Genomic DNA, 25,063 nt, shown 5'->3' on the forward strand with positions numbered 1-25,063 from the left:
GCGCAAGTACACTTGCGCGGCCTTCTGACGGAAAATCTTTATCTGAACCTAGAGAGGAGCGGAGCGACGGCGGCGACTTGCGGCAGCGGAGTGACTTACGGCCGCCCCGCCCCCTTGGAGAGCGCCCGTTGGTGGGCGCGGAATACGGAGGCCGGCGCGGGCTCGGGTGCGGTGGACTGGCCGTGCCGAAGCATGACCCAGTCGGTGGTCGTACAGGGTAAGCCTCCTTGGAAGGATGGGGACTCAGTCGCTGCCGAGGCGAGTGGCCCTTTTTTCCGCCTAATGTCTGTTCTCTTTCATTCCTGGGCACAGTCGGCCAGTGCGGAAACCAGATCGGCTGCTGCTTCTGGGACCTGGCGCTAAGGGAGCACGCCGCCGTCAACAAGGTACGGCTAACCCTAACTCCCCACCCGCACCCAGATCTGTCACTGAGGCTCTTCCAAAAAATAAGCAGGAATCACTCTCTGTGAGCTCTTGTCTGGCCAGTATTTTTATATGAGATCTTCTTGGTAGAGGGCAAACTGGTTTTTGTTTTTAAATTTTAGTGAAGTACAATTGATTTGGGAGCTTCCTTGGTGGCTCCGCGGTAAAGAATCCGCCTGCCAATGCAGGAGACGGGGATTTGATCCCTGGGTCAGGAAGATTACCGGAGTAGGAAACGGCAACACACTCCAGTATTGTTGGTGGTTCCCAGGCGGCGCTAGTGGTAGAGAACCCACCTGCCAGTGCAGATGTAAGAGACCCTAGGAATCCCATGGACCGGAGAGCCTGGCGGGTGACAGTCCATGAGGTCGCAAAAGAGTGGGACGCGACTTAGCAACTAAAACAACGACAACGTGGTTGATTTACAATGTTGTGGTTATTTCTTCTGCACAGCAAAGTGACTCAAACTTATGGACAAACGTTAAAGACAAATTTAAGTTGGCATTAAACACACAACAGTCTTTAAGGAACACTGGCCAGAGACCTTAGTCTTAATTCTCAGAATTGCATCTTTGTCAGGTTTCTTGTGAGGAGCAATGCTATAGCATATGTGAAAGTAGTTGTTCAGTCGCTAAGTCATGTCCAAGTCTGACTTCATGGACTGCAGCAGGCCACTCTGCATTAATAGGTAACATGTGTGGTATTGTAATCCTTAATTTAACCAGTTAGCTTTTTAAATGATTGCCACGAATCTCAGGAAAGCTTTCATTTGATGCACCTGTTCTACAATTCTGTGAAGTCATCATTCTTCATTGCCATCAGCTGAATTTAATTCAAAGCTCTCACTATGTTTCCTCTTATCTAGATTGGAAGAATGAATCTAAGCGTTTTATGATTATTTGCTTTTTTTTATTGTAGCTGTATGCCAGCCTTTAAAGTATTGAGGGATAAATAAATTAATAATCCTTGAATTAAAAGGACTTAATTTGGAAAAGAGGCTAAATGTAATCAAACACCAATACATGTATTTTTTTCTTTTTAGAAAGGGATTTATGATGAGGCGATAAGCAGCTTCTTTAGAAATGTGGATACCAGGTAAGGTGGGATTAAAGTTTATCACATAGCATAATCATTATTTTTATGTCAGCAGTTTGGGATACAATTTTTCAAAGGATAATAACAGTTGATAGCTGTAAAGAAGTTGTCCATCTTTTTGTTTGTTTTTCTCATTATTGAAAGTATATTCTCTTGTCATTAATATTCTCATATCATTCAGCAGAGCAGGACTTCTTTTCCTTTCTGTTCCTTTATATCAAGAAATAAAAAGAACCTTTAATGTATGTTCTGTTACTTGACCTTGAAATAAAGTTTCACTATAAGGAATGCTGAAAATTTCCCTGAGAGTATCTTGTTAATGCATTCAATAATGGCTAACTTTTGAAAGAAAACTGTACTGTTTACATTCCTGTGGTATTACTTGTGGTCAGGAGTATTTGCTCTACAAATAGAATGTGCTAGAAAGAAACAAAGCAGATGTTGTCAGATTAGTTTTGTTAATTTAATAAAGAGTATATGTAAATATAGAGCTTCCCAGGTGGCTCAGTGGTAAAGAACTCAATGCAGGAGACGCTGGTTGTATTCCTGGGTCAGGAAGATTCCCTGGAAATGGCAACCTACTCCAGTATTCTTTTCTGGGAAATCCCATGGACAGAGGAGCCTGGTGGGCTACAGTACATGGGATTGCAAAAGAGTTGGACATGACTTAGCGACTAAACAACACCACAAATATGTAAGTATATATCTTTTACCTGAAAGAGTAATATGATGTTCAGAGTATTTTTTCTAAGCTTCTAATGTTAAGTCATGAAGTTCATGCATTCTCAAAAGGCTTAATAAAACTAAACCTGCTGGGCTTGAACTGAAAAATAAATGGTTTATATGAGTTTTAATCTAATAAAAATTTCAGTTCTACTTTGAATTAGTTGGTTGGATATCTGAGGCAGTTATCTCCCAGGGAAGGCTAGTTAGGCCCCACTTTTTGGTGAATTTCAGATTTTGATCCTCAGGGTTGCAAACTCAGAAACTTCATTGACACCTTGAGAATGGGTCCAGTGCTCTCCCGTACAGGCAGAAAACCAAACTAAAATGGGAGATTAAAAAGCAGAAAGTCAATGTAGTCATGGACAGTAGGACTCAAGACTAGACACTTATTATCTTTCACAGGCACATTCTGTTCTGTAAGAAATCTATCAGGAAATCTAAGTAATAGAAGGTTGCTTAGTGACCATGGAATCAGACCAAATAAGTGAGATATATTAACTAACTTAACAATGACTGGTGTTATTTATCTTTATTAATATAGAGACATCTGTTATATAGACTAGGTTTCCTCTTGTTTGTACACTGTAGTATCTTCTCCCTTAAATACTATTAAGAGACTCAAATTTGCCTTTGCATTACTTCCTTGTAGGTGGTATTCTAACTAAATTCGTACTCCTATTCTCTCTGTAATATTCCTTTTATTGTTACATAGTTGAGACTCAGCCTGGAAGCCATTCTCTCTTAATAAGGTGATTTTACATAACTATATTTTCATCTCCTTGGTTTGTTTTATAGTGTAACCTGAGAGCATTCTTATATATTTCCCTAGTATCAAGTTTGAAGAGAAGGCCTTGGCATCTTGCTCTTCTTTCCATGTGCTATGAATACATGCAGCATCTATTCCACAAAGTAGTACAAAAATTCTTTTTCAAGAACAGGAGCACATCTTTTTATATACTTTATCTATTCGAGGAAACTATCATACCTTTTTAATAACATGATAGGAATTTACCTATACCAAGGGTTGGCAAGCCTTTCCTATAAAGGACCAGTGGTAAATATTTTAGGTTTTGCAGACCATAAAGGCCATGTGCCACATCTCATTTAGTCTGCTCTGATAGCATGAATGCAGGTATGCTGCTGCTGCTGCTGCTGCTGCTGCTGCTGCTGCTGCTGCTAAGTCGCTTCAGTCGTGTCCGACTCTGTGCAACCCCATAGACAGCAGCTCACCAGGCTCCCCCGTCCCTGGGACTCTCCAGGCAAGGACACTGGAGCGGGTTGCCATTTCCTTCTCCAATGCAGGAAAGTGAAAAGTGAAAGTCAAGTCACTCAGTCGTGTCCGACTCTTAGCGACCCCATGGACTACAGCCTACCAGGCTCCTCTGTCCATGGGATTTTCCAGGCAAGAGTACTGGAGTGGGGTGCCATTGCCTTCTCCGGAATGCAGGTATAGATAGTACATAAACAAATGATGTGACTTTGTTCCAGTAAAACTTGTTTTCACAAGTAGCTGGTCAGAGCTTGCCTGAGGATTATATTTTATCAACTCCTGACCTATGGCATCATCTATATTCAACGCAGCTTCCTTCCTATATTCTGTCTTGTAAACTATACTATACTGACCTGTACACTGTTTGTGGTCACAGATTTAGTTACTTTGATAACTTATCTTCAACATGAAATTCTAGAAACAGCTTTAGATACTCAACAGTATATAACTGGTAGTTAGTTGGCGTGTGTTTGGCTGCAATAGGCGTGTGTTTGGCTGCAACAGGAAGCCTCACTAATGGTGGCTTAAACAGTAGATGTATCCAGTTATGTTACATTCAAAGAAAACTGGGAATCAGATGATCTCTGGAGAAGTGCCCTAAAGACCAAGATCCTGTCATATTGTTGCATGTGTTGGTTTTTTGACCTCGTGTATTTTTACTTGTAACTATAAAATGACAGCCTCCACTGCCAGGAATCCCATCCATGTTCATGTTCAAGATAGGAAAAAGGACCAGCTACATCTGGTCATTTTTATCAGAAAGCTTCCCAGAATAACTCCTTTTTATCTCACTACCCAGAACTAGATTTCATGGCCAGCCCAAACTGCAAACAAAGACAGGGAAATAAGTACCTCACTTTTTCAGCCTGATGGGAGATGGATAAGGGGGATGGAGGCTAAGAATGGCCCCTTTGTTGCCTTTTGTGTTTGCCTCTCTTGGCGTATAAGTAGCTTTACTCTACAAATGAAAGTTAACCTTATTATCTAATAGCATTATTACCCATGGGCTATCTTATGACCTTTTCTCATGTTTTATCTTTCAGAGTGGTTGGTGATGGTGGCAGTATTTCCAAAGGGAAAATTTGTTCTTTAAAAGCACGTGTAAGTTGTATACACTTGGATTCTTATATGGCATGTGTTTTTAAAATAACTGTACTTCTGTAACTATCGTTAGAATAAAATTTTACTTCTCAACTTTCAAAAAAGTATTTGCTAAGCCACATTTAATATAAATATGATTAAGCAGACATTTTTGTCTCCATGAAACTTCAGGGGAAAAATTTCGTGCTTAAAGTAAAAATGCTGCATTTTTAGCATTTTTTGTCTAAATATTTTAGGGGAAATATATGTCTAGATAAATAATAAAAGCCATCTTAACTCTAAGCCTAAAATACATTCTCAGTCCAGTTGCTCAGTCATGTCTGACTCTTTGTGACCCCTTGGCCTGCAGCACACCAAGCTTCCCTGTCCATCACTGACTCCTGGAGCTTGCTCCAACTCACATCCATCAAGTTGGTGATGCCATCCAACCATCTCATCCTCTGTCATTCCCTTCTCCTGCCTTCAGTCTTTCTTTCCCAGCAGCAGGATCTTTTCCAGTGAGTCATTTCTTCACATCAGGTGGCCAAAGTATTGGAGCTTCAGCTTCAGCATTCAGTACTTCAGTAAATATTCAGGACTGATTTCCTTTACAATTGACTGGTTTGATCTTGCAGTCCAAGGGGCTTTCAAGAGTATTCTCCAACACCACAGTTCAAAACCATCAATTCTTCAGCAGTCAGCTTTCTTTATGGTCCAACTCTCACATCCATACATGACTACTGGAAAAACCACAGCTTTGACTAGGTGGACTTTTGTTGGCAAAGTAATGTCTCTGCTTTTTAATATGCTGTCTAGGTTTGTCATAGCTTTTCTTCCAAGGGAGCAAGTGGCTTAATTTCATGGCTGCATTCACCATCTGCAGTGATTTTGGAGCCCAAGAAAATAAAGCCTGTCACTGTTTCCACTGTTTCCCCACCTATTTGCCATCAAGTGATAGGACCTGATGCCATGATCTTCGTTTTCTGAATGTTGAGTTTTAAGCTAGCTTTGTAACTCTCCTCTTTGAACTTCATCAACAGGCTCTTTATTCCTCTTTGCTTTCTATCATAAGGATGGTGTCATCTGTGTATCTAAGGTTACTGATTTCTTTCCCGGCAATCTTGATTCCAGCTTGTGCTTCATCCAGCCTGGCATTTTGCATGATGTACTCTGCATATAAATTAAATAAGCAGGGTAACAATATACAGCCTTAACATACCCCTTTCCTGATTTGGAACCAGTCCAGTGTTCCATGTCTAGTTCTAACTGTTGCTTCTTGACCTGCATACAGGTTTCTCAGGAGGCAGGTAAGGTGGTCTGGTATTCCCATCTCTTTAAGAATTTTCCAGTTTATTGTGATCCACAGAGTCAAAGGCTTTAGCATAGTCAATGAAGCAGAAATAAATGTTTTCTGGAATTCTCTTGCTTTTTGGATGATCCAGCGGATATTGGCAATTTGATCTCTGGTTCCTCTGCCTTTTCTGATTCCAGCCTGAATATCTGAAAGTTCACGGTTCATGTACTGTTGAAGCCTGGCTTGGAGAATTTTGAACATTACTTTGCTAGCATTTGAGATGAGTGCAGTTGTGCAGTAACTTGAACATTCTTTGGCATTGCCTTTCTTAGGGATTGGAATGAAAACTGACCTTTTCCAGTCCTGTGGCCACTGCTGAGTTTTCCAAATTTGCTGGCATATTAAGTGTAGCACTTTCACAGCATCATCTTTCAGGATTTGAAATAGCTTAGCTGGAATTCCATCACCTCCACTTGCTTTGTTCCTAGTGATGTTTCCTAAGGCCCACTTGATTTCACATTCCAGGATGTCTGGCTCTGCCCCTAGGTGAGTGATCACACCATTGTGGTTATCGGGGTAATTAATAATTAGGATCTTTTTTGTATAGTTCTTCTGTGTATTTTTGCTGCCTCTTCTTAATATCTTCTGCTTCTGTTAGGTCCATGCCATTTCTGTCCTTTATTGTGCCCATCTTTGCATGAAATGTTCCCTTGGTATCTCTGATTTTCTTGATGAGATCTCTAGTCTTTCCCATTCTATTGTTTTCCTCTATTTCTTTGCACTGATTACTGAGGAAGGCTTTCTTATCTCTCCTTGCTATTCTTTTGAACTTTGCATTCAGATGGATATAGCTTTCATTTTCTCCCTTGCCTTTCACTTCTCTTCTTTTCTCAGCTACTTGTAAAGCCACCCCAGACAACCATTTTGCATTTTTGCATTTCCTTTTCTTGGGGATGATTTGGATCACCGCCTCCTGTGCAGTGTTACAAATCTCCATCCATAGTTCTTCAGGCAGTCTGTCTGTCAGATCTAATCCCTTGAATCTATTTGTCACGTCCACTGTATAATTGTAAGGGATTTTATTTAGATCATACCTGAATAGTCTAGTGATTTTCCCTACTTTTCAGGTTAAGGCTGAAGTTTGCAATAAGGAGTTCATGATCTGAGCCACAGTCAGCTCCCAGTGTTGATTTTACTGACTATATAGAGCTTCTCCATCTTCAGTTGCAAAGAATATAATCAATCTGCTTTCGGTATTGACCATCTGGTGATGTCCAAGTGTAGAGTCATCTCTTATGTTTTAGAAGAGGGTTTTACTATGACCACTGTGTTCTCTTGGCAAAACTGTTAGCCTTTGCCTCGCTTCATTTTGTACTCCAAGGCCAAACTTGCCTGTTACTCCAAGTATATCTCTTGACTTCCTACTTTTGCTTTCCAGCGCCCTATGTAACATCCGTCACCAGACACATCCACTACTGGGCGTTGTTTTCACTTTGGCTCAGCCTCTTCATTCTTTCTACAGCTGTTTCTCCACTCTTTTCCAGTAGTCTGTTGGGCATCTACCAACCTGAAGGTAGATGCCCAACCTTTCAGTGTTGTATGTTTTTGCTTTTTCATACTCTTCATGGGGTTCTTAAGACAAGAATACTGAAGTGGTTTGCCATTCCCTTTTCCAAAATACTTTCTCATGGAGGTTAATTTTCATTTGAATATGGTGAAAAATTTCTTCTCATCTTAGCTCATAATACAAAGCATGGATTCAGCCATATTGTAGTGAATACAAACCATAACCATGTAAAAACTCCTGAACAAAAATACTTCTAGTCAATAGCTTGTGTTTAGTCTTAGACTAATTCTAACAACACTTCCCTTCTATGATTGTGTCTCTGCAACAAACTGCTTTTTCCAACTGTTGATCAGTAATATTTGATTATGACAAAAATAAAGGTAGTTTAGATGCTATGGAAATAATTGAGATGATAAGGATCAGACCTGGAGGAATGGCTGAAAGAGTAGAGAACAGTAGTGTTGTGGTATCTGGGTACCATCTCCTTGTGTTTTAGGAGACCATGTGCTTGTTAGGATAATTGATTAACCTAATTAGATTAATTGGTTAACCTTTGGTATAGTTTATGCCTTAGGGAATATGTTAATCCCTACCAGATCTTACTCAGAGATAAAGAAATGTTGACTTTTCCTAGTCCACTCCCAGTTTGAGCTCTATCCCACCACCATTCAGTTCACTTCAGTTCAGTCGCTCAGTTGTGTCTGACTCTTTGTGACCCCGTGAATCACAGCACGCCAGGCCTCCCTGTCCATCACCATCTCCCGGAGTTCACTCAAACTCAGGTCCATCGAGTCAGTGATGCCATCCAGGCATCTCATCCTCTGTCGTCCCCTTTTCCTCCTGCCCCCAATCCCTCCCAGCATCAAAGTCTTTTCCAATGAGTCAGCTCTTCACATGAGGTGGCCAAAGTATTGGAGTTTCAGCTTTAGCATCATTCCTTCTAAAGAAATCCCAGGGCTGATCTCCTTTAGAATGGACTGGTTGGATCTCCTTGCAGTCCAGGGGACTCTCAAGAGTCTTCTCCAACACCACAGTTCAAAAGCATCAATTCTTCGGTGCTCAGCTTTCTTTACAGTCCAACTCTCACGTCCATACATGACCACTGGAAAACCATAGCCTTGACTAGACAGACCTTTGTTGGCAGAGTAATGTCTCTGCTTTTCAATATGCTGTCTAGGTTGGTCATAACTTTTCTTCCAAGGAGTAAGTGTCTTTTAATTTCATGGCTGCAGTCACCATCTGTAGTGATTTCAGAGCCAAAAAACATAAAGTCTGACACTGTTTCCACTGTTTCCCCATCTGTTTGCCATGAAGTGATGGGACCAGATGCCATGATCTTCGTTTTCTGAATGTTGAGCTTTAAGCCAGCTTTTTCAGTCTCTTCTTTCACTTTCACCAAGAGGCTTTTTAACTCCTCTTCACTTTCTGCCATAAGGGTGGTGTCATCTGCATATCTGAGGTTATTGATATTTCTACCGGCAATCTTGATTCCAGCTTGTGCTTCTTCCAGCCCAGGGTTTCTCATGATGTACTTTGCCTATAAGTTAAATAAGCAGAGTGACAGTATACAGCCTTGACCACCACCATACCAGTGAGCAAGTTGGGAAACGGAGGAAACACTGTTGGGAAAGGGTAAATCAGCATGTTTCTGTAGACTTTGACTTTTTTCCTACAAAGCTTTCTTCCATTTCTCCTTAGTCGTCTTGGTATCATGTGGCTACGATCACTGAAGAGTCTAAACTTTAAACGACAACTTGGTAGTTGGGTTCCTCCCCTGTGTCCAATATCTTAGGTTAACAGGCAAACACTCGGAATTTGGTAAATCCTGTATTACAGTTAGGGAAGGCTGAAAGGCCTGATAGCTATCACCAGGTAGCTCTGAAATAAAATAGTAAACGTCAAATCTTAAAAGCTATGACTCCAGACCTAGGCTAACTAAGTGAGGAATCCAGAATAATTCCTTCCAATTGTCATTAACTTCCAAGGGAGAAACAATGGTCTGATATGACAAAGGAAAGATCGAAAGAGTTATAGACTGTCAGGGTTTAGTGCTAAGTGACTATGAAAAGGGTGATTGTCTCAAGACTGACTTCAGGAGGTTCTCGTTTTCTTTTTAGTAGTAGATGTCGTCTCCCATGTCAGTAAAGCTTGTGGCATTTATGAGTTTGTGAGTTTTTATTGTGAATTACTGGCAAGGAGGGACACTGTCATCATCTTTTGACATCTGTCCAGTACCTTGGCTTTGCACATATAAGTAGTTTACTGATTTGAACTGGACAGTTTTCAGCTGTGATTTCATAAAGAGTAGCATGGTTGTACCTAGTGAGCAAATACATTAATGCACCCTACATTCATTTAGAATTTTTTCTGGTTAAGGTTACCATCTAGACTTCTGAGACCTTGTTCTCAAGAAATTTATAGTCACATAGGCACATAAATCAGACATGGCTGAGTGACTTTTACTATAGCTATTCTTATTTTCCCCTGGAGAAGGAAATGGCAACCCACTCCAGTATCCTGGCCAGGAAAACTTTATGGACAGAGGAGCCTGATGGGGTACAGTCCATGGGGTCACAAAGAGTCAGACACGACTAAGCAGCTAACACTAGGCATATGCATAAAAGAATTGTTAGAAAACCAGAGAGAATGATTCAGTTCCCTTTTTTCCTTCTTATTCTTTGGGTAAGGGTTCAGAATCCATCTTTTCATTGGATTCCACTTTTGCAGCAGGGTGAAATTAATTTTTTAATTTTTGTAACATATTCTATAAAAAAGCATCAAAGATTTGATTGGGTTTAAATTATAAAAAGAACAATGCAACTATAAGCTCAAAAATCATTTTTGTTTATAGAGTGACTAAAGAAAAATATGCTGATTACATTTTATTTCTCTTTCTCAGGCTGTTTTGATTGACATGGAGGAAGGGGTAGTAAATGAAATTCTTCAGGGACCATTGAGAGATGTATTTGATAGTAAGCAGCTCATCACTGATATTTCTGGCTCAGGGAATAATTGGTGAGATTATGCTGAATGTAAAAATCAAATGTCATCTGAAAAACATGAGGAATCTTTGTTTCATTCTGTTAGGTCCCCCTGACATGAAAGCAAGATGTAATTTGCCACGCCTCACACTAGGCCTTTCAGCCCATCATCTTTTCCTTCAAGATGATAGCGTTTCACAATGCTTGGAGGCTATCTGCATCCTAGTTGTTTCTCTCTCTTTTGTTTTTAAAGAAAAAGATGAATCATGAAAAATTCATTTACTAAAATTTCTCCTTGTAATTTGATTCTTTGTAAATGCTAGGTAATGACAAAAATTGCAAGTATAAACTGTTCTCTTACCTATTACTGTAGGTAATAGTAAAGACTCTATCAAAGTCTTCCTATCAGTCAGATTTAATAGGAAATGATGATACAAATACCGAGATGCAAACCAGACCAGTGTCCCAGCATATATAACTTATTCTGTAACTTTTGAGTTACACCTGACCACATGTTGTGTGGAAGTCATTCTTACATTTCAGTTCACCATAATAATACTTGCAAATCTGGGCAACCAAAAAGGCTTGCAGAGCCTCATGAATATTAGTACTAGATGAAACATTTCATCTAGTCCTAACATGATGTGACCAATGTTTTTCTCATATTTTAAGCCTAAGGTCCATTTAGAATTTTTTATTTTTCATGTCTTTCTAGTTGACCACAATCTGCTTTTTAATACATAACATACACCATACATAGTCAGAGATTAAGTGAAGATGAGGGAAAAAATCTATGTAACTAAAACCCATTTTGTTGTATTTATACCTTAAGGGAAGATAAATTTTAAAAACTGTAGTTTAATATCCATTGATAGTGAACTATCTTACCAGGTTATTTATGGATTATATTTTTAAATATATATGTGTGTGTGTATGTGTTTATTTGCTCAATTTTCTACCAAGTATCTTTGAGATTATATAATATGATTTATTGATATTAAACAGGAATAGAATTTACTTAAAATAGTAAAAATACCTTTTCAAGTTTATAGTCTTTTAAGTCAGAAATAATAAAATCTTGAAATAATAAATGCAAGATTTTTTTTTAATCTGTATTCTTTTTTCTAGGGCTGTGGGTCACAAAGTGTTTGGCAGTCTTTATCAGGAAAAGATTTTAGAGAAACTCAGAAAGTCAGCAGAGCACTGTGATTGTTTGCAGTGTTTTTTTATAATACATTCCATGGGAGGAGGTAAAATTATTCAGTCATTTGTCTATTACAGTGTGAAAATGCAAGTGGATATTCATTTTGTCAACATAAGTCTTATTTTCAGGCCTTACTTTGAAAAGATAGAACTATTAAGAATTAAGAGTATGTTTATGAGTGCATGTACATAATAGCTTTTTATCTTAAATTTTTGTCAAATTGTGTCACTGACCATTTTTTACAAACTTAAAAAGCATTTAAAGAGCCAATAGAACTGAATCTGAAAAAACTTTTCTTCTATCTTCAGTGGACGGTAGATTTCACTATAAGCTTTTTGAGAATGCTGCCTTTCTCCTAAGAGTTTTCTTATGTGATTCTGCATCCTAACTAGAGCTAAGTATTTGTGCATATTCATAGATGTGCTTGCAGAAGAATACCAGTACCCTTTCTTTAACCACCTTCAGCCCTTTCTTGTGTTCAATAAGAGAAATAAGTAAAAGAAATCCTCATAGCTCCTTTAAATCATTCCTTACATGGTAATTAACTGCCTTAACCTAGAATAAATGATCTGCATTGCTTTCTTTCCCAGGGAAGCCTGTACCTTGCAAGGGAAGTATTTTGCTCCTCTATTCCATGAAGTAGAAACTGATCATAATTTGCTAATTTCAAGAGAGAATTAGCCTATTTTAAAAGAAAAATTTGCCACACTTTTTTCCTCCAAGCTGAGATTAAGATTTTTATATTCAGCAGGTTATGTACAATTGACTTTCATTTTTACTCAGTATGATAGTATTTGAAAATTGCAGTGTAACCATGCCTTTAGAAGGCCTTTATAATAATTAAATTAAGAAACTAGTTTTCTTTGTAATGACATAATTAACCTGCAGATTTTGAGTAAGTTTTCCAAAAAATACCAGTTTGATTTATAGTTCTTTATGGTACCTTTCTATATCCCTTTATTACTCAGAATCTCAGTAGATTGTACTTTATTCATAGTTCACTGAAAATGGCAAATATACTTGAAACAATATTGCAGATTAAAAATGAATTCTTTTCCCACATCTAATCCCTAATCTCTCTCCTCACAGATAATCAAGTTTGCCAGTGTCTCTCCTTCCAGATATTTTCTGTGCACATTTTGTGTGTTTTTACATAAGATCATGCAATACATATTACTCTACCATATTTTCACCTTAAATTGTTTCTGAACATTTTTCAATATCAGCCCTGTCCGATTGTGTAAATATGTAATAATTTTTGAAGTCAGTTCCTCATTAATGGATGTCAAATTGTTCATGGTTTTTAGTTACAACATAAAAATCCCCAGCGAACATTTGGTATCTCCATCTTTGTTCGTTTGTGCCACAATAGCTATAAGCAATATTCCTCGATAGGAAAGTGGAACCAAAGTTTGTTGGTACATTTTAAGTTTTGATTGATACTACCAAATTATCTTGCCACAATACTGTGCCAGTCTGTATTATTAGCAGCAATTTATAAGAGTTTATTTCCCCACACTGTCACCAACACTGTGTATTATGAGACATTAATATATTCAAAATTATATTGTGTTAATTTGCATGTTTAATTAGATGAAAGGTTGAGCATCTTTACATCTATTTGCAATTTGGTTTATTATTTGGTTTATTTTATTGTAATAATTATAATTATTACAATTTGTATCCTTAGCTCATTTTTCCATTGCATTATTCATGTTTTTTACTGTTGATTTGTAACTCTCTTTATTAAAGAAATTTAGTCCTCCATCATATGTTTTGAAGATTTTTTTCTTAGTTTGCTTTTTTTTCCATATATATGGAGAGAGGAATTTTATTTTTAATGGAATCAAAACTGTCTTTTTCTATAATGGCTTTGTTTTTTTTATAATGCTTAGAAAGTCCTTATTAGGGATTAACCCCCCAAAATCTCTTTCTAACCCAAAAGATCTCCATCACTTTCATCTTATATTTTTAACATCATAACCCTTCAATATTTTATTCACATGGGGTTAGAGCATTGGCTTTTAAACTTTTCTTTCATCAGAATAGCAAGAAGTACATTTTATATCACAGCCCAGCACACACACACAAACACATGCACAAACTAAAACAGAAGAGTGTTCACCCACACTACATGTGACTTACTAATATTTCATTTAAGAAAAGAGAATACTAGTCATGGTCTTATAAATTGGGTTTATAACCCACTAACGGTTCACAAGCCATACTTTGAAAACCACCAGGATGAAGGATTCCAGTTTTCTCTCTTTAACTTCTTAAAAATATCTGAATTTGTAGAAATAGAACTCTGTGTATCAGAAAGTTACCTGAATGGAATTCTTAGAGTTTCTGCTTTTAGACAGATAGTAAAAAAAGTTTCCTGTTTTAAAGTTATGTAAATTATAGTTGGTCATGCTTAGCTTTGAACCGTTTTAACTCCGTGTTTTAAATTGCTTCATGTCATGATACCTTTCATCATTAGGATTATGTAGGTGCTACACTAAAGACGTCAAGACAGTTTGGTTTTTTTAAGTTGCTTAGCATCAAGTGTAGACTGAATACTGTCTTAGGTGAATTTTTTACTCTTCGGTCAGTTCTCTTGGCATCATATAGATATAATTTGAATGTAAAAAAGTATAAAGTGTAGAAAGGTCTCTTATCATCATAGCCAGACCCAGAGATTGAATTCATGGCTTTAAGTCTCACTACCTATATTGTCTTCATTTCTTTATCTGAAATTAATTAGTTAATATATATATATAATCACAGGTATGAGTTGAAAATTGTCTTTAATAAATATTTTTACCAAAAATACCCGACAGAAATCCAGGTTCTTTACAATTACATTCTGAACCATTTATGCTGTTTTCTTTTTGAAATCTTAATCCTCAGGAACAGGATCTGGACTTGGCACATTTCTTTTAAAGGTGCTCGAGGATGAATTCCCAGAAGTATACAGATTCGTGACTTCGATTTATCCTTCTGGTGAGGATGATGTCATAACCTCACCTTACAATAGCATCTTGGCAATGAAGGAGCTTAATGAGCATGCAGACTGTGTTTTGCCCATTGACAACCAAGTAAGAAACAGCATTGTGATTTATGGACGTCTTGTGTATACGTTCAGTCTTGTGTCATGCATATATGTTTATGTGAAACAGTCTCCACTTTCAGCCTTTCCATCTAAGAGAAAAAATAAGTTTAAATTGATTTTTGTGGGGTTTTTTTTGTCTTCCTGGAAGAATTGTCATCTATGTCTTCCCTTCTTAAATAGCTTCTTTCCCAATATTTTTCTTTTAAAAGTCTTTATTTGACATCATTAGCAAAATTGACGTCATGGTGAATTCTGGAAAGTTGGGTGCAGCTATAAAGCCAAAGAGTCTGGTTACTTCAAGTACTGGAGTTTTTAAAAAGCGGCAGGAGAAACCTTTCGATGCAATGAACAACATTGTGGCAAATTTGCTGCTCAATTTAACAAGGTAATTCTATTCACAGTGTACCTAAGGGCAGTTTAAAAACTTCTCTGTGCTTTTGATGATGTTTTGCAGTGGCATTTTTTAGTTAGTCTAAGGTGTAGAAACTTTTTAAAATTTTTATTAAAAAAATTTTGTTTAGTATTTTCAGATCTGTGAATGATAGATCAGAATTTTACTTTCACTGACTCCAGAGCAGCATTTTCCCCAAGTACATTCCATGAAATATTAATAGGTGTTAAATGATAATAGGTTTTGTGGGAGATATACCTGAGAAACACTTTGGTTAGATAAAAGCAAATGTTTTTTCTTTTCCTTTCTGTAAATTAACCTTTTAAACCAGCTGATACATAACTTTATTAGCTGGTCCAAAATATTTCTTTGACTTTGATCTAAAAGATTACTTTGGCATTATTCCAAATTATCGCACATATAAGCAAACCCTGGGGGAATTTATTAATAGTAAGATTTATAGAATTAACTATTGAACTATATGTATTTGATTCAATCTGAAGTCTGTCTTAAAAGTAAAAATTTTATGTATATAATTAACAACTGTGGTCATGTATCTGGTTATACTTTAGATAATCCAGAAATAAGAATTGTTGTAGATGTTGTGTTATAATTATCTTTATGTTCATGATACTAAATTTCACTAATACAGAAAAAGCATATATTCTTTACTTAAGTACAGTGTACAAAAGTAAGAAAGTGCCTGCTGATGAAATCAAGCTTCATTAATATTTTTCATGTTTTAATGTTAATTTTTTAGCTCTGCCAGGTTTGAAGGATCCCTTAATATGGACCTAAATGAAATCAGCATGAATTTAGTTCCTTTTCCTCAACTGCATTATCTTGTTTCAAGCCTAACACCTCTGTATACACTGGCAGATGTTAACATTCCTCCTCGAAGGTAAGATTTAGTAACTGTATTTCAATTACTTGAGGATTCAGATTGCTTTAAAAACAAACACGTTTTTAAGAGATAACTGTATAATAACTAGTTGTTTCTACATATCATCGTCTTTATGAGAAGTATATAAAAATAGTTGATGACAGCCTTTTTCTATTCAGTGAATGCTGCTTCAGAAGTCAGTTTAAAATAAAAATTTTAAAAATAGAAGTCTTTTTAAAAATCTCAATATTAAGTTGTTTGAAATTAAATCTAATAACTAAATTTTACAGATATAATTTTTACTGAAAAAGATTTAACAGCTTTGAAGTCTGACACATAAGTATGAATGCTAGCTCTGTCACTTCCTCATTACAGGACCTTGGGCAGGAGATGAACTTTTAGTTTTCTCATCTTTAAAAATGAGAGTCAAAGTGCCTACCTCATATGCGTTTTGGGTATATTGAATAAGAGTATCTTTTAGAGCTCTTACCACAGTCTAGCACCATAGAAGGCTTACAGATGCTGCTCTATTCAGTTCAGTTCAGTCGCTCAGTTGTGCCCGACTCTTTGTGACCCCGTGGACTGCAGCACGCCAGGCCTCCCTGTCCATCACCAACTCCCAGAGTTGACTCAAACTCATGTCCATTGAGTCAGTGATGCCATCCAGCCATCTCATCCTCTGTCGTCCCTTTCTCCTCCTGCCTTCAATCTTTGCCAGCATCAGGATCTTTTCAAGAGAGTCAGTTCTTCATATCAGGTAGCCAAAGGATTGGAGTTTCAGCTTCAGCATCAGTCCCTCCAATGACTATAAAGGACTGTTTCCCTTTAGAATGGACTGGTTGGATCTCCTTGCAGTCCAAGGGACTCTCAAGCGTGTTCTCCAACACCACAGTTCAAAAGCATTAATTCTTTGACACTCAGCTTTCTTTATAGTCCAACTCTCACATCCATACATGACTACTGGAAAAACCATAGCTTTAAATGTACGGACTTTTGTTGGCAAAGTAATGTCTCTGCCTTTTAATATGCTGTCTAAAGTCTCTTAGTTTCCATTTTTTCCCCATCTATTTGCCATGAAGTGATGGGACCAGATCCCATGATCTTAGTTTTCTGAATGTTGAGCTTTAAGCCAACTTTTTCACTCTCCTCTTTCACTTTCATCGAGAGGCTTTTTAGTTCCTCTTCACTTTCTGCCATAAGGGTGGTGTCATCTGCACATCTGTTATTGATATTTCTCCCAGCAATCTTGATTCTAGCTTGTGCTTCATCCAGTCCAGCATTTCTCACGATGTAGTCTGCATATAAGTTAAATAAGCAGGGTGACAATATACAGCCTTGACGTACTCCTTTCCCGATTTTCTCTGTTATATGTCATCTCCAGAAATAATTTAAGCATAAAAGTTATATCAATTTACTGAACAAAAAATGTATTCTTAGTATAGACAGTGATGATGAACTTGATACGGTCATGCTGACATTCACAGTTGGCTGAGGAAAAAGGTCTTGTCAGACTCTGTTAGAGGAAAATTGAAATTCCCTGGCAGTCCAGTGGTTAGGGCTCCGAGCTTCCACTGCAGACAGCCTGGGTTCCATCCCTATTAGGAGAACTAAGATCCCTCATGCCTCCCTGCCAGCACCGCCGCCCCCCCCAAAAAAAACCTCTTTTAGAGGAAAGTTTGTAAATGATAAAATGAAAACTAGATTACAGATCTTTTTTTAAGAGTTTAAATTTTGTCAAGCTAATTCTATACTGTGGAATGTCACAGTGATATTGATTAAATTTTATTTGAGCAAATAGCCAACTATGCAAACTAGTAGGCACAGTCTCTTTTCTGTGTGAGATGCTAATGAGCTTAAGCAACTTGCACAATTTGTTTTATTGATCATGGGAGTCAACCATAAATGTTTGCTTTTATTATCAGCCCAGCATATTAAAAATGAGTATACTGGTGAAAGATACACCTTCACTGTGGACACAGAATGTAAAGTGGTGCAGACTATTTATTGTACAGTAGTGATGATCCAGACATTTAAAGTTAATCCTTAAAAGCTAAAGACATGTAATTTCTAATTAAGTTCAGCATAATCCTCCTTGGTATATTTTGATAAAAATACCATGTCAACATTTAAAATGTATACTTATATAAGTATAACTTGTTAAAGGTTTGTTTTTAATTAAAACATGTTAGGAAAATCTGTAGAGAACTTAAAAAATGTTAGACTCTTAAGAAACTAATCACAATGCTCTTTCTAGCTTTGTGTTCTTCTCCTTTTTCCCTCTACTATACTAGAGGTATTTCAAAGGCCGCCATATCTACATACAAACATATTTATCCTTAAGCAAATAATAAATTGTTTTAAAATTATACTGTTAAAAGGCATAGTTTTAAAACTTTAATGTATTAGTAGTCTCAAACAACTAAGAATGATTTTTGGTTGTGCTTTGTATTAATAAATGTCATCTAGTCCATTTTTATCAGTGAAAATAGAAAAACACATATTGGAATGTGTTTGCTGCTGCTGCTGCTAAGTCGCTTCAGTCGTATCTGACTCTGTGCGACCCCAGAGACGGCAGCCCACCAGGCTCCCCCGTCCCTGGGATTCTCCAGGCAAGAACACTGGAGTAGGTTGCTATTTCCTTCTCCAATGCATGAAAGTGAAAAGTGAAAGTGAAGTCACTCAGTCGTGTCCAACTCTTAGTGACCCCGTGGACTGCAGCCTGCCAGGCTCCTCCGTCCATGGGATTTTCCAGGCGAGAGTGCTGGAGTGGGCGCCACTGTGGAAGGTGTATATGCTCCTTTAAATTCCTTATTCCTAATGTAAATATAAACGTGCCAAGAACTTTAAATAGCTCCTTGCTAATTGTTAAGTTTTTTGACAAACGGTAAATCAAGAATGAGTTTGCCTGCTTATTGTATAGTGGTTCTTAACCTTTTCTGGATTAAAATGTCCAAAAGCACATACCAAAATTTTGAACACAGTAGAGGAATCATAAGTCCCCCAAAGCTCACCATCCACTAAGAGAGTCCTCTATCCTTCTTACTATAGAAGAATGAGGATAGAATATAGGCTCCACTAGAGTAGGGAATTTTTGTTGTTCACTGCTGGGTCTCTTGCACCTAGAATGGTGCTTGGCGTTTAGTAAATATCTACTGAATGAAATCGCAGCATAGTGCAATTTCTGTGGCTCTTCCTAGACAGTCTGCAGATTCAACACACAGAGTTCTGGCTAGAGTTATCAAAGGAACTTAATCATACTTGTATTGAGTTAAATGGGATTTCAGAATCAGACTGGGGCCATATTAAAGGCCTAGGAGCCTGTATTATTATATAAACTTCATCAGTCACTTTTATCTTCCTCTCTTTAAAGAATAAAAGAAGTTAAAAGACTTCATTCACTTAAAAGTATCCGTTTTCAGGAATAATAATAGAAAGTTGTGTCTCTTTTAGAGAACTTAGTATTGTCCTTTGATAGTTTCTTAATTATTCCAAACTAATTTGTGATATATTTTATAGACAGTAGTCTAATAGGTTTTTAATTAGTTTTGATAGTTCTGATATTATGAAGTAGATAAACATATTGAACTAAGTAATAATGACATAAGTTTTAGACATTAGTACCACATAGTTAACTGATGATTTAGTCAACATTTTGTAGCTATCTGAAATCACCAGTATATTGCAGAAGCTCTATCACCCCCCTCAAAATTGCTTGATTTCCTCTCTTCATATTTACCCAGATTGCTTTGAGAAAATGATAGCAGAGATTCAGAATATAATTGTGTGTGGTTTATTTACCTATAGATGACTGTCTTTTCATCTTATAGTTACAGATAGAAGAATGATGTAATATTTGTATAAACAGTGACTCTTCCTTTGTTCTAGGCTGGATCAGATGTTTTCAGATGCCTTTAGTAAAGATCACCAGCTAATTCGAGCTGACCCCAGACATAGTCTCTACCTCGCCTGTGCCCTCATGGTTAGAGGAAATGTACAGATTTCTGATCTTCGCAGAAACATTGAAAGGTTCGATTTTATACTTCTCAAGATAATGTGTTATGTGCACTGTTTGCAATGGTGGAGCATGTAGTTAAGTAGCATTGTGAACTTCAGTTGAAGTGTGACCTTGAGCAAGCTACTTAGCCATTCTGAGCCTTATTTTTCCTCAAATTTAGAAAAGAATAATAGTACAATGTTGTTAATTATGTTATGCACGTTAAATGATGAGATGGTATCTTCTGGAAGTGTTCAGAAAGTTTAACTATTGTGTTTATTACCACCACCACTACTACACTGCTTCTTAGTTTCTTTTACTATTTAGTGACAGTCTGTTTTTTAGGGAAGTTGCTTTATTGAATTTCAAAGCAAGGAAAATTATAATACCTTTATTTCTTTTCATCCCCAGATTTCTAATGTTAAAGAATATGTTTCTAGCTTCTTGAATCACCATTACAGCCAATTTAACATCCCTTAGTTCACTGTCAGACTATACCTTGATACTGCTGGTATTAAAAATTAGATAACCTACATTATAATTTAAGCACTTAGAATGGTACCATTAGTAACGTCCTAGTTTAATGTGGGTGGCCATAATATGGCAGACATTTTAGCACTTTAATTCTTACCTTTGAGTTTTTTGCCTCTCAGATTAAAACCTTCACTACAGTTTGTCTCCTGGAATCAAGAAGGCTGGAAGACCAGCTTGTGTTCAGTACCTCCCGTGGGCCATTCCCATTCATTATTAGCATTGGCAAACAACACGTGCGTGAAGCCTACCTTCGTAGAACTGAAAGAGAGATTCATAAGGCTCTACAAGAAAAAGGTAACCATCAGTACACCTTTCAACTGTGTGTTTATTTTGGCTATTTACAGTCCATGGAGTCACAGTCATACACGACTGAGCGACTAAGCGCATGCAAGGGGTATTCTCAAGAATTACACAATATAAATCAGGCGTGATCCTGTTTGCTGTATCAGTGTATTGATTATAACTGAAGAGGAGAGGCTTACTCACATTCTAAATGAGAAATCTCATGGGTTTATAGGATTTCGGTTCTCATTTCTCTTGTAAAGCAGAGTGAACTATCATTTTAATAAGAATATTTTACATTATAGGATAGTTGTCTGTATTAAATTCCTAAAACTGGTCAGCATTGGTTTTTTTATTTATAGGCTCATCTTCATCACTATCTACAAATTGAAGGGATGGAGGAAAGCTGTTTCTCAGAAGCCGTGTCATCTTTATCAGCACTTATACAGGAATATAACCAACTGGATGCCACAAAAAGCATGCCTGTGGAAGATTTACCTAGACTAAACGTAGCTGTGTGAAAAAGAAACCCAAAGATAACACTTTAATTTCACATTTTTTACCCCCTTACCTTTCTGCTTCAGAATTTTTGTGATTCAGAAAGCCTAATGTGTTTTTCATATTGAGAAGACTGTCTTTAGAATGGTTTCCATTTAATTACAATTTGTTGATGATACCATTGTGTGAAATTAGCCAAGTACTAGTGCCTTAACGTCAAACATTTGTCTTCCAAAAAAGTCGTTTTCTAAAATTGAGAATAGAGCTCAACATTTTACTTTATTTATCGTCTCATATTTAGTCATTTATACAGAGATAATCATGGCTGCAATAAAATCTTGTACAGATATTTTTATATTTATAACTTGTTTTCATAGTCTGTTTAAATTCTGACTCTTTAAAAGTAAATACAGGAGTAGAACATAATATAAATATTTCTTTTGTAACAGCCACTAACTTCAGGAATAGATTTTATTACAATTTAAGGAGGTTTTATTTCTTCTTTGGGTAACCACTTGTTTGCACTCAAAAGAATCACAGTTTACAATTAACTTGTATTAAGTTATTTATTATAAAATGTTTTTTTAATCAAACCAGTTGGTTTTGTAATAATAAATGTTCACCTTTTAAAACTGTTCCTTGTTACCAGTTTTGATTGTCACTATTTATATAGCAAACAGAATATTACTAAGCTTGATACTTTCTTTGAAACTTTGCAGTAAATGTAATAGTCTGGTGAAAGTGTTCCAATTACTATAAATCTCCAGTTTTAGTCTTCAGCATTAATTTAATTTATTATATATTTCAAACTCACTGATGGACTTACCATTTAAGGAAGTAATTTTGAGAAAATTTATTTTCAAGCCAAAAAAAATCTTGTGTGCTTTCTTTAGTGTTATTTTATTTCCTTTTCAAAGTAAGTATACTGCTCTTGGTTTTTACCGTGGAAATCAAATTTTTTACAGTTTGGTATAAAAGTTTAGGTAACTGTCAACAGTGGTCAAAGAAGTTCCATTCTTTCCTTCCAAAAGAAATCTTAATTAATATTCAGGATAGGGCAATGAAAATAATAAATATATTTACAGCTTAATCTTACTCCTGTTTAAGATTTAATCTAGAAAATCTTATAGGATAAAATGTTCTCTTGTGAATTGTATAATTTTTTATTTCATGGAATATGTAGACAGAACCAACTATTACATAATTACACATTTTAAGAGCTCAATTTTAAGGTTTTTCATATTTTACATATATTTTTGGGAGAACCTTTTTTTAAGCTTCTAATGCCTTAAATAGTTATCTGAGAACATCCAGGCATTCTTACTGTTTGAAACTAATAAGGCAAATTTGCCACCCTCTTAAAACCATTTTAAATTTTGATGTAATAACATGATTAACCTTAACTTTTCCTCCTTGTGCTTCATTTTATAGAATCTTGAGCTCAGAAAATATATCCCCTGGATCTCTGCAGTTTCTCTGACACACACAAGATGTAATCCACAGCATCTTCCATTTAAATGACCCTTCATTGGGGCAGTCAAATTGAATGGTAATCATTTTAGACTTATTAGGCACACAGCATCTCTTATCCAAGCATATTCCACAGAAAGTGGGTCTATAACTCTGAGTGCTTGAGCATCCAGAAAAGACAAATTTTTCAGCTTTGACAGGTTGGAAAGTAGGTTGGCATGTTTTTCCTTTGGGAATCTGAAAAGATATATAACATTAAGTAGTCACTCTTTAAACTTGATTATAATAGTTCAGAAAAGTGATACTTCATAGAATATAGACTATTATACATACACAGAAAATAGTTGCATTTAGGACATTAATAGTTGCATTTTATTAAAATAAATATTTATTAATATTAATAGGGCATTAATAGTTGCATTCAGTCATGTCCAGCCCTTTTCGACCTTTAAAATCCCCTCCCACAAGAGGACTTTGAAAGTCCTCCCTGTGCATCCCCCACCCACTCCCCAATGTGTTTTTCTTGTCCGCCTTTCACTTCGTTCCACAATAAATGAAAATCTTTGTTTTATTTAATGTCCAGGGCCAAGACTTAGAGAATTAGCTAACACAGTTTAAGTAAATGGATAGATGAATAAACATCTTAATCCCTTTGAAACTGTCAACTTTCTGATGGGGAATAACTTGGGGATAAGACTGGTTTTGTAGCATTTCTAAAAATTAGTCTCGAGACAGTCATCTTGCTTAGTTCCAGAAACAGGACCAGCTCTAGTTATACCAAGCAACCTTAGAGTGTGTATTATGACATTACAGTCCTTTGGGAAGCAGTTAACTAAGCAAAGCATTCTGGAAATGGTGTGGTTCCCTCTCCAAGCTGGTAATATATAACTTAAGATCAGAACTGCTCTGCTGTTCATATGTTTGTTTTCCTAATTACAGGGTAGCAACCAAAATCTTTTATTGATGGCTCTGATTCCACTACATATACTTAATATAGGAAAAAGAATCTGAAAAAGATCTTCTCCTAAACAGTATACATGGTGGGGTACCACAACAAATCAGACTGATCGAGACCTGACTATTACATTGTTAGAATATTCTAGAATCCACAGGTTAACATTTTCTCTCTGCTCAATGAAAATTTTTCCCACAAAGTGCAGCTAGTTAATATTTGCTTTCCTTCAAGATAGTTTGACTCCAAGAGTTTCATGAAGTGGTTTTATTAACAAACACCTCCAGAACACACACATACACACACTCATACTTTTCAGGAGTCTCAATATTGAATAATGAAAAATATAATTAAACTTTACCTTTGCTGTCTTTGAGATATCACTGTCACAAGGCTGAATGTAACACAGTCTTTTCTCTTTTCTCATTTCACAGTTGGTGTTCTCATTGGTCACTCTGTTCGATATTCCCATCCCACATGTTCTGGAGCAAGGGGTCCACTTTGTTGCTTGCACGAGACATTTTCTTTTCCAAATCAGTGGGAGAGTCCTATATGCTAAAATAGAGGAAGGGGAGTACATGTACTTAAATATGTATGTACTCATGCAGGTAATTTTTAATCCTGATTTTTAAGCTAATAATTTACAGATCTGAACTTTATATAATGTAACTCTGAATAAAATAAGCTTATGGTCTAATTATTCTATTTTCCCTACTCCCCAAATTACCTTTTGACCAAATATTATAGTCCACTAGCTTAGGAATAAAAATGCATTATCTTTGAGAAACTGGGTAAAATGCCCATTTGCCTGTTTCTGCTTAGCCCACCCCCTGAGTACTCAACAAGCGTATGCTTTGATGGACAGCCACCTTTTCTCCGGTTCTTGGCTTATGCTTGATGTTATTTTCAACAGATGTTGAGACAGACATGAGTAGGATTAAGGAATTTAGGATATTAATCAGACAATGTGGTCTTACTATTAAATTTCATGGTTATATTAAAATCTAAAATACAAAAGTTAAATCTGAGAATTCAGCTATCAATGAGACCAGTTATTTTTTTCACCACTTAAAAATCTAGTCCTTTAGAAGATTCTCTACACTAAATAATCATATACTAAGTCATGAAAAATGTGCCATCTATTTTATTCAGTTTAATTATTAACGTTCCCAGTGGTATCAGGCCTAACCCTTCCATTGTCTAGACATTTCATGCCACTTCAGAATGAATGGAAAGCATTTCCTTCAGGTTAATATTACATCCTAAAGTGGGTGCTTCAGAAGTAAGGTAGAGATTTGAGTCTGCAATTGAACACAGCAAAATTC

The 25,063-nt window shown here is 36.5% G+C and overlaps 2 protein-coding genes across 8 annotated transcripts in view; one reads left to right on the top strand and one right to left on the bottom strand.

Moving 5' to 3' along the window:
• The first annotated feature begins 123 nt into the window (after window positions 1-123).
• TUBE1 (tubulin epsilon 1) lies at window positions 124-21,951 on the top strand. Of its 5 annotated transcripts, XM_004011193.6 has the most exons (12): window positions 124-217; window positions 313-386; window positions 1,466-1,518; window positions 4,558-4,615; window positions 10,355-10,470; window positions 11,565-11,686; window positions 14,533-14,720; window positions 14,944-15,119; window positions 15,886-16,026; window positions 19,894-20,034; window positions 20,656-20,830; window positions 21,181-21,951. In XM_004011193.6, exons 1-12 carry the CDS (start codon window positions 193-195, stop codon window positions 21,337-21,339), a joined length of 1,428 nt encoding a protein of 475 aa, XP_004011242.1. In that variant the 5' UTR covers window positions 124-192; the 3' UTR covers window positions 21,340-21,951. The 5 variants fall into 5 exon arrangements, with proteins under 5 accessions (XP_004011242.1, XP_042109232.1, XP_060275460.1 ...); XM_042253298.2 differs by lacking the exon at window positions 1,466-1,518; XM_060419477.1 differs by lacking the exons at window positions 124-217; window positions 313-386; window positions 1,466-1,518 and adding an exon at window positions 2,008-2,104 and having other exon boundaries at window positions 3,621-4,615.
• CCN6 (cellular communication network factor 6) overlaps window positions 20,844-25,063 on the bottom strand; it is a 17,343-nt gene continuing 13,123 nt past the window's right edge. For 2 of the 3 annotated variants that reach the window (XM_060419478.1, XM_027972578.3), the window contains 2 exons: window positions 24,100-24,293; window positions 20,844-23,023 (listed from right to left, as the gene is read on the bottom strand). In XM_060419478.1, the coding sequence (XP_060275461.1) occupies window positions 22,742-23,023; window positions 24,100-24,293 (476 nt within the window). In that variant the 3' untranslated portion in view covers window positions 20,844-22,741. Of the gene's footprint in view, window positions 23,024-24,099; window positions 24,294-25,063 lie in introns of those variants that run through there. The other variant, XM_042253301.1, reaches the window with a different exon arrangement.

Source organism: Ovis aries, chromosome 8 (genome assembly GCF_016772045.2).
Source record: "Ovis aries strain OAR_USU_Benz2616 breed Rambouillet chromosome 8, ARS-UI_Ramb_v3.0, whole genome shotgun sequence".
In the NCBI taxonomy this organism is placed as follows: domain Eukaryota; kingdom Metazoa; phylum Chordata; class Mammalia; order Artiodactyla; family Bovidae; genus Ovis; species Ovis aries.

What these genes read in the sequence shown, in the direction of transcription:
- TUBE1 (XM_004011193.6), top strand. Translation starts at nt 193, where the DNA reads ATGACCCAGTCGGTGGTCGTACAGG. An exon ending in TCTGGCTCAGGGAATAATTG is followed by an intron (nt 10,471 to 11,564) that starts GTGAGATTATGC and finishes TCTTTTTTCTAG; the next exon opens with GGCTGTGGGTCACAAAGTGT. An exon ending in AATACATTCCATGGGAGGAG is followed by an intron (nt 11,687 to 14,532) that starts GTAAAATTATTC and finishes CTTAATCCTCAG; the next exon opens with GAACAGGATCTGGACTTGGC.